This window comes from Alosa sapidissima, chromosome 8, assembly GCF_018492685.1.
Source record: "Alosa sapidissima isolate fAloSap1 chromosome 8, fAloSap1.pri, whole genome shotgun sequence".
Classification (NCBI taxonomy): domain Eukaryota; kingdom Metazoa; phylum Chordata; class Actinopteri; order Clupeiformes; family Clupeidae; genus Alosa; species Alosa sapidissima.
Window position 1 is genome coordinate 36118350 of NC_055964.1, and position 10000 is coordinate 36128349.

Consider the following 10000-nt stretch of genomic DNA (forward strand, 5'->3'; position numbering starts at 1 on the left):
AAACTCTATAACTATCTCCTTGTCTAGTTAGAGCAGCTGATGGATCTTTAGGTGGGCAGAATGTGGGGGGGTACGAGTGCAGAATGTGTGGGGGTAGGAGGGCAGAATGTGTGGGGGTAGGAGGGCAGAATGTGGGGGGGGGGATAGGAGGGCAGAATGTGGGGGGGGGGGTAGGAGGGCAGAATGTGGGGGGGGGGGGTAGGAGGGCAGAATGTGGGGGGGGGGGGTAGGAGGGCAGAATGTGGGGGGGGGGGTAGTACTACTGGCTGCTTCAAGCACCACATTCATATTTGGATGGGGAGCATTTCTGTGTTTTGGTACCAGAGTCCCTTGGGATTCTTTTCTATGAAGGTTAACCCAGAAGACTACCACAAGGCTACCATTATGAAGGTTAACCCAGAGGACTATTACTATGGAGGTTAACCCAGAAGACTATTACTATGGAGGTTAACCCAGAGGACTATTACTATAGTGCATACTGTAGGCTCTCAAAGTGCGGCCCGGGATGTGAATTTAGCCATGAAGGACAGTGGGGAACCCCCTACTAATATCATATCATATCATTTCATATCATATACCTGTAATATAGGATAATATCATAATATAATATAATAGTGACAGGACAGTGGGGAACCCCCTACCAATAGAGATGAGTGTCATGAGAGGTTAATGACCAATAGAGATGAGTGTCATAAAATCGTAATGATTAAATAGAGATGAGTGTCATGAAATCGTAATGACCAATAGAGATGAGTGTCATGAAATCGTAATAACCAATTGAGATGAGTGTCATGAAATCGTAATGACCAATAGAGATGAGTGTCATAAAATTGTAATGATTAAATAGAGATGAGTGTCATGAAATCGTAATGACCAATAGAGATGAGTGTCATGATCTTGTAATGACCACAGTTAGTCAGTCAGGTTTATCTGAAGGACTGTACGATAGGTCACTACTACGTACTACTGCCCACCTATTTTGTTGCGGTTAATCATTGTTTTTTATTCAATTAGATCATTGTTTTTATTAAATTCATATCCTTCTCACTATATGACACAATATGTCTATAGTCACTTATAGCATAGTATCAATTATGGTTGACCACTGTAAAAACTAAGCATAAACTAAGAAAGCACACAGCCTCAATGAATTTCCACTATCATTTAGGGAACGATTTCCTTTAGTTTGTGTTTTGTATGTTTGTGTTTTTTGATTGTGCACGTGGCAAGATTTTGGATAGACACAGTAGGCCTACATTCACCTCTAAGTCCAGATTCTACTAAAGCAAAGAAATATGATCCAACTCACATTGTCCAGAGTCAGAATGCTTGCCTCGTTATCTGCCTTCGGCTCCTCCTCTTTGCACTTTTTGCATACGGGGGTCTTGTTGTTCCTGATTAGATAACAGTTTCTCTTGATTTCACACACTGATTAAACAGTCAAAAAACAACAGAACACTTGCCTCTTCAATTATAGGCCTACGCTAAACATGTATGTACACAAATGTAGGCTACGTATGTACAGTTGCATATACATTGGTAAATATCTGACTCATTGAGATGGCTAGGCACAGTAGATTGTATTGATAAACTTGAGCATAGAGGATGTAGGCTAGGCCTTCTCATTTGCCTGCTAATGAATGGTTTGTCTTTTAATGAAATCGTCTTACCTGACAAGCCAGTTGACACAGGCCAGGCAGTAGCGATGCCCGCAAGCGGTTTGGCGAGCTTTATTAAGGACGCTGTTGCAGTTGCTACATAAGTACTTCTCGTGAGGAGTTTGGTCACAAATACTCTGAGGAAATCCGGACGGATACTCATTTTCATCTGGCGTGGAGGACACATCATTCGTGATGTCTTTTCTTGACGCCATGACACTCGGAAAAATCTAAAAAGTAGCCTAACTTGGAATCAATTCTGTGCTCAGTTCGCGCTCATGAACGCGTCATTTGAAGTTCCACCTGTTGCAAAGTGACTGTCCCTGTCTGTAGCCGAACATAATGAAGCCATGTCTTCAAAACTCGATTTAGAGATGATTAACCACGGGTTTCCCCTTACTCATCCCGGAAATAGCGTTTCATTTGTAGGCTGCTGCAGCTCTAGATGACAGAGTCAGGTAGGCCTACATCATCTCTTCCTGAGTCGTCTGAAATGTCAGTGATGTCCCATTGCATCGCAGAGAGACAGCCCAGCGTTTCTTTGTGTTGTGTTGACAGTTTCTGAGAATTCGAGTAGGGGGCTGCACTTACCCTGCACCGCAACCGTCGCACGGATACGGAAAGTCCCTGCTGTACAATGGTAAATGAGGTGTTTCTTCACTCTTGTTTAGTTTTCGTTTTCATTTGCCTACATTAGTGTAGTATGCAGTGGGACATGTTTTTATTTCATTGGGCTTACTCATCTCATCGAAACGTCTCTGTGAACTATTCGATGTTTACATGCGATACAAACACGGTGAACGAATTCTTGGGATGTTGAAAGCTTGGCGCACAATCTGTCTCTCCAACAAGCTGTCCTAAACCAACAACATTTTTCAGCTGCTTTTTTGGATTCCGCTAAAATTTTGTCTCGCCACAAGGGAACATTGTTTTGAGTGGTGTTTCGGAGTCCAACTTCCCTGGGAGCTCTTAGGAGACTTGGCAGCCTTGTTTCTCCCGGTGATAACTCAAAAGAGAAATCAATTTGCAATGGAACAATGCCAGATTGTGATAAATAGCGCGGCTCCCTGCGGCGAACTTGTTTGTCTCGACTTAGTTTCCCCCAGAAAACTTTGCATTTTATCAGATAAACTGATGTTTCAATCCACTGATTTTACAGGCTGATATCACAGACATGGGCCTGCATATCAGATACGACCTTTTGGTCTGTTTTATTAGTTATTCAAAACCACAAGCTTGATTAGATGATGTGATGTTTAAACAGACTAAACAAATAACTCATTATTTTGCATTGTATGTGTTCAAATGTGAAGTGAAGATGTTTAAGATATATTAAGTATTATTGTTTCATTATCACTTTTTACAAAATGAAATAATAATTACAATGCAAATGGTTTGTATGCTCACCTGCCTTAGAGAAGTGTGTTTTTGTTTTTCTTAGGCAGGGGTGACAGCAGACACACACCACACACACAGATAGTTTTTATTTTCTTAATATTCACAACAAGTGTAATTGTGTCTGCGACGTGCACACAATATCATCAAGGAGCACACACACCCCAGTCATGGAGCACACACACCCCAGTCAAGGAGCACACACACCCCAGTCATGGAGCACACACACCCCAGTCAAGGAGCACACACACCCCAGTCATGGAGCACACACACCCCAGTCAAGGAGCACACACACCCCAGTCATGGAGCACACACACCCCAGTCATAGGGAGGGAAAGTAATCTCATCGCCATCTAGTGGTTGCGTTCCTAGAGTTTAGCGGAATGAATGGGATTTTTTTTTAGAAAAAATATATCTCGGTGCACATTGGGATCTTAATTTAATGCCTTCCATATGTTAGGCACTGGGGTCACCTCTATTGCTTCAAGTGGTCATACCTTATTTTTAGGATCAGTTGAATTGTTTTGAGTTTTTGTCGTAACATGGTGATAAGGAACTACAGCTGCATGTGACGTCACATGTTTGGGCGCTTAATCTCTAACTGATCAATACGCAATTTGCTTAACTGGCTTAACATATTTTTGTAATAACGGAACGTGATGTAAACCACGTGGTGATAACCTTTATGTCAGGATAACTGGTGTTGTGCTTCTACTCACATGAAGAGCTAGCTGTAAGTGTTAAGTGTCAATGCTAACCAGGCTAATAAACAAACCATGCTACCGTGAGTAACGTTGAAGGGTAAAGTCACGTGACTTCTTTTGTAGTTCGTTTATGAAACAAATAGGAGCAATTTCGATTTTCTTAAATAAGGCAAAATAGGGTCTGACATTTTCACAGTTAGAATATTATTACTGTATAAACACTGAAAAATATTTTTGGTGGATAACATCGCTGATTTGGCTTCACAATATTTTTTTTAAAATAGGTCTATGGGACTTAACATTGGAGCTGCTCTTCGATAGGAACGCAACCACTTGGGGCGCTGGTTTTCACTTTCCCTCCCTATGGAGCACACACACCCCAGTCATGGAGCACACACACCCCAGTCAAGGAGCACACACACCCCAGTCATGGAGCACACACACCCCAGTCATGGAGCACACACACCCCAGTCCTCCCGCCCAGGAGACGTCACAGGAGCCCGAGGAGTCGCACCAGCAGCTCAGAAACAGCTTTTTACACAACACCATAACAACACCATAATGCTGCACAACACCATAACAACACCATAACGCTGCTCAACACCATAACGCTGCACAACACCATAACAACACCATAACGCTGCACAACACCATAACGCTGCTCAACACCATAACGCTGCTCAACACCATAACAACACCATAACACCATAACGCTGCACAACATCATAACGCTGCTCAACACCATAACAACACCATAACGCTGCTCAACACCATAACGCTGCTCAACACCATAACAACACCTTAACGCTGCTCAACACCTTAACAACACCATAACGCTGCACAACACCATAACGCTGCTCAACACCATAACAACACCATAACGCTGCTCAACACCATAACGCTGCTCAACACCATAACAACACCATAACGCTGCTCAACACCATAACGCTGCTCAACACCATAACAACACCATAACGCTGCTCAACACCATAACGCTGCTCAACACCATAACGCTACACAACACCATAACAACACCATAACGCTGCTCAACACCATAACAACACCATAACGCTGCACAACACCATAACGCTGCTCAACACCAAGACCCGTCACTAGCCCCTGCCCCACCCCGCTCAGTCCTGTCTCCTCTTGCACATGGACTTTGGACTGAGCTCCTCTGACCACTATGTACTTTATTAATGCACCTCAACAATGCACTATATATGACCATACTGCATTCTGTCTTTAGACTGGGATCCCTCAGAACTATGCACTTTATTTATTAATACACCTTAATAACATGATCATACTGCATTCTGTGTTTTTATGTCTTTTTAAGCACTGTTATAAAGAAAAGCACTTTTAATGATTGCACTACTGGTTAGATTCTAAAATGCATTTCGTTGCACTGGTTGTCCTTACTTGTGCGAGTACGAGCCCCCAGTACAGACCAGTACGAGCCCCCAGTACAGACCAGTACAGTATGAGCCCCCAGTACAGACCAGTACAAGCCCCCAGTACAGACCAGTACGAGCCCCCAGTACAGACCAGTACAGTATGAGCCCCCAGTACAGACCAGTTTTAGCCCCCAGTACAGACCGTACAGACCAGTACAGTATGAGCCCCCAGTACAAGCCCCCAGTACAGACCAGTTTTAGCCCCCAGTACAGACCAGTACAGTATGAGCCCCCAGTACAGACCAGACTAGTACAAGCCCCCAGTACAGACCAGTACAGTATGAGCCCCCAGTACAGACCAGTTTGAGCCCCCAGTACAGACCAGTACAAGCCCCCAGTACAGACCAGTACAGTATGAGCCCCCAGTACAGACCAGTATGAGCCCCCAGTACACCAGTACAGTATGAGCCCCCAGTACAGACCAGTACGAGCCCCCAGTACAGACCAGTACAGCACGAGACCCCAGTACAGACCAGTACAGTATGAGACCCCAGTACAGACCACTACAGTACGAGACCCCAGTACAGACCAGTATGCCCCAAGTACAGACCAGTACGAGCCCCCAGGGCTCTGCTGCTGCTGCATTGCATGCTGTACATAATGAGTTTAATTTCACAAATGCAGCCAATCTGCAGCCTCTCACGGAGCAAACACAAGAGAAATGCAGCCAATCTGCAGCCTCTCACGGAGCAAACACAAGAGAAATGCAGCCAAAGCAGAACAGGCTGTGGACCGGAGAGAGAGAATACAAGACTGAAGGAGAGAGTGAATAAAAAACTAAAGGAAAGGAAAGAATGTGTTTTTACCGAGTGCTGGCCACTGTGCTGTATGCCAAGAGGAAATGACGATACCACGATGTAGAGAATTGAAATATCGCTGGAAGGTCGCTGGGCTTCGTCATCAGTGTCCAGTCCTCCTTGGCCCTGATTGATCCAATGCAATACGGAGGAGTTTTGAGAGAAGGAGAGACGCCGGTGCAGCCAGGGCGGATACTTTAGAGAGAAGGAGAGACGCCGGTGCAGCCAGGCCAGGGCGGATACTTTAGAGAGAAGGAGAGACGCCGGTGCAGCTCAGATGTCTTCTTTATTTTCTTTATTCTTTATCAAAAGGTGCAGAACATTATTAACTTTGACTAACGTTTCCATGTAGTCACATCTCATCAGATCCACTCTGATAACACTCTAACAGACACAAAATCATTGCAGACACCAAGTCAAGTCAAGTTTATTTATATAGCGCATTTCATACACATTCAATGTGCTTTGCATAAACAGGGGCAAACAGTAATAGCAAATTAAAGCATAGAAGGCCAATAGTCAAAGAATAGTTTAAAAAGTAAAGATCATAATAAAAAAGAAAACGACATTGAAATAAAGACAGATTCAGAATTTGTAATTCAGAGCAGTTAACAGAAAGCAACTTATAACAGTTTGGTCTTACAGTAAGTCTAGATTTTAAATTGTCTACAGTTGGGGCATTTTTGATGTCATCTGAAAGTTGGTTACATAGCTGAACCGCATAGCAGCTAAAAGATGCTTCACCATGTTTAGTTCTAACAGCAGGTTTTACTAGCAGGTTTTTCTCCTGAGACCTGAGAGGTCCAGAAGGTGTGTAGGCTACTGCTGAAGCTGAAATCTGATAGGTATTTAGGTCCAAGTACCAAGAGCATCGCAGCCACACAGAACTATACAGTGCATAGCTAGTTGGCAGGTGTTTCCATTTGTCAATGAGTTTCAGAAAGATCTCAATACTAGCCTATAAAAAAACAGAAACTTGTGAGATATTGTTGCTTTAATGTCAACTTCACTGGAGTGTTAACAGACAGAAATGTTTGATGATACTGCAATTACTATCACCTTCATTAAGGAGTTTATGTTTCAACAAATGTCCATTTGTGTGTTTGTTTGCCAGCACCCATACCTGGCCCACATCCCAGCCAGAGCATTCCCATAATTCCCAGCCAGAGCATTCCCATAATTCCCAGCCCCTTTGTGGGAAAGAGGATAAACACTCTGGATGGATACCCCTGTTAGCTCATCATCAGGTGAGAATTAGCAGGTATGTCTGACGTGTCCACAAATTAAAATATTATGATAATGTGATTTTGTGTAAATAACCACAACTTGCCTTTATATATATATATATATAGTGCTTTATCGAGGCTCCCAAAGTGCTTTACAGTGAAGGGGGAACTGCACTAGCCACCACCAATGTGTAGCACCTGGGTGATGCACAGTAGCCAGAACGCTCACCACACACCAGCGTGAGGTGAGGAAATTATAATATATAAATATATTATAATTCATTAATCATACAACTTATTATGAAAACATATTTCATAAAATGATGGTTATTGGATTGTGGGTGTTCAGTTATGTTTCTCTCAAAAGTGCACTTGGACCTTGTCACTGTTATTCGCCTTATTCACCCGGCGGCCAGAGCGAGGCTACAGGGTACACCATTACACCTCAGTCCAGCAGATGGTGGTGGTAATGCACTCCGTTTGCAAACAGCTAAAAAAACTCTGAAGAAGAAGAACAGGCCGGAGAACCCTTCTTCTTTTTCGGTGAGCTTTTTTTGGCAGTTTGCAAACGGAGTGCATTACCTCCACCATCTGCTGGACTGAGGTGTAATGGCAAGTGTACCCTGTAGCCTCGTTCTGGCCGCCGGGTGAATAAGGCGAATTCTCAGTTGACGTGATGACTGTGGCATTCTGCTTCCCATGGGCAGCGTCTCCTAGAGCAGGACGAAACATCTCCTAGAGCAGGACAGAGCGTCTCCTAGAGCAGGACAGAGCGTCGCAAGATGGAGCGTCTCCTAGAGCAGGACGGAGCGTCAGCAGGACAGAGAGTCTCCTAGAGCAGGACGGCGCGTCAGCAGGACAGAGCGTCTCCTAGAGCAGGAGGCACTGGCTGTGTTGGGAGGGTCGCCAGATAAATAGCCCGGCTTGAGTCCATTTGCCTGCGCTGAAGCATTCCTCTGCTCTGAATCAATCCGAGCGTAATTGGAGCGCCACGATGTGTTGCTCCCGTTTTTTATTACAAGGCAGGAGCCTGGGATAACCAGGGCAGGTCCCAACGCACTGGGTGCAGGTCCTGTCCCAACGCACAGGGTGCAGGCGGGGGGGTTGTGGGGCTCTTAAATCATAATGCAAGGTTACAGCCCAATAATAGATTCATGCTGAAGCCTCATGATGCAGGAGTCTAAAATGTGGCGGCCGTATCGATCGCTCTGGCCAGACGCCTGAATAAAAGAGCCTCCCAGGATGAAAATGAAGAGGCAGAGAGATTAAAGTGAAGGAGGGAGGAGAGGAGGGAAGGAATAAGGGAGGGGGAGAGGAGGGAGGAAAGGAGGGAGGAGAGGAGGGAGGAGAGGAGGGAAGGAATAAGGGAGGGGGAGAGGAGGGAGGAGAGGAGGGAAGGAATAAGGGAGGGGGAGAGGTGGGAGGAGAGGAGGGAAGGAATAAGGGAGGGAGGAGAGGAGGGAGGAGAGGAGGGAAGGAATAAGGGAGGGGGAGAGGTGGGAGGAGAGGAGGGAGAGGAGGGAAGGAATAAGGGAGGGGGAGAGGAGGGAGGAGAGGAGGGAAGGAATAAGGGAGGGGGAGAGGTGGGAGGAGAGGAGGGAAGGAATAAGGGAGGGAGGAGAGGAGGGAAGGAATAAGGGAGGGAGGAAAGGAGGGAGGAGAGGAGGGAGGAGAGGAGGGAAGGAATAAGGGATGGGGAGAGGAGGGAGGAGAGGAGGGAAGGAATAAGGGAGGGGGAGAGGTGGGAGGAGAGGAGGGAAGGAATAAGGGAGGGAGGAGAGGAGGGAGGAGAGGAGGGAAGGAATAAGGGAGGGGGAGAGGAGGGAGGAAAGGACGGGGGGATACAGAACGCTAACGGAGAAGGAACAAGATTTATCTGCACCACCAAATATGTATGTATGTAAATATGAAACATAAATATAATATATTAATGACATATAATAAATATAATATATTAATGACATATAATAAATAGATAGATAGATAGATAGATAGATAGATAAAAACTTTATTGTCCACTGAATGTACATACACTGGAAATTTATCTTTGGCACTCTAGCGACATAAAAACACACAGCAACAGACAATATAAGTTAAATTGTAGTTACATAAATAGTTAAAAAACATAAATGAATAAATACTAGTGCAGTTCTCATTACTGATCCTTCTCCTCATCACCCTGACTGAGGGAACAAATGACTTTTTGTACCCATTTCTCCTGGCCATTGGGACCATCAGTCTTCTGGCAGATGGCAGTAGCTGAAAGGATGGATGAAGGGGATGGGTGGGGTCATTGAAGACCTGGATGGCCTTTTGTGTTATGGAACGGCTGTATAGAGAGTGGAGTTGTAACTGCTTTTCTCCTGTCATTTTGCTGCCTTGGTTTACCACCTGAGCCAGCTTGTTCCCATGTTCCACTGAGAGGTTCCCATACCAGGAGGTGATGCTGAACGTGAGTGTTGGGATGTTTACCACCTGAGCCAGCTTGTTCCTATGTTCCACTGAGAGGTTCCCATACCAGGAGGTGATGCTGAACGTGAGTGTTGGGATGTTTACCACCTGAGCCAGCTTGTTCCTATGTTCCACTGAGAGGTTCCCATACCAGGAGGTGATGCTGAACGTGAGAACACTCTCAGTGAGTGATCTGTACACCATGGCCAGGGTGTGCTTGCTGGTGTTGAAGCTTCGCAGTTTCCTGAGGAGGGAGAGACGCTGTCTTGCCTTTTTAAAGATGTAGTCTGCATTAAGTTGGAATGTGAGATC

The 10000-nt window shown here is 45.1% G+C and overlaps 1 protein-coding gene across 3 annotated transcripts in view; it reads right to left on the reverse strand.

Moving 5' to 3' along the window:
• traf1 (TNF receptor-associated factor 1) overlaps nucleotides 1-2186 on the reverse strand; it is a 35925-nt gene extending 33739 nt beyond the window's left edge. Inside the window, exons 1-2 of one of the 3 annotated variants that reach the window (XM_042100583.1) lie at nucleotides 1671-2148; nucleotides 1310-1394 (exon numbers count right to left, since the gene is read on the reverse strand). In XM_042100583.1, the coding sequence (XP_041956517.1) occupies nucleotides 1310-1394; nucleotides 1671-1873 (288 nt within the window). In that variant the 5' untranslated portion in view covers nucleotides 1874-2148. Of the gene's footprint in view, nucleotides 1-1309; nucleotides 1395-1670 lie in introns of all 3 variants that reach the window. The other 2 variants (XM_042100585.1, XM_042100584.1) reach the window with 2 other exon arrangements.
• Between the last annotated feature and the right edge of the window lie 7814 nt (nucleotides 2187-10000).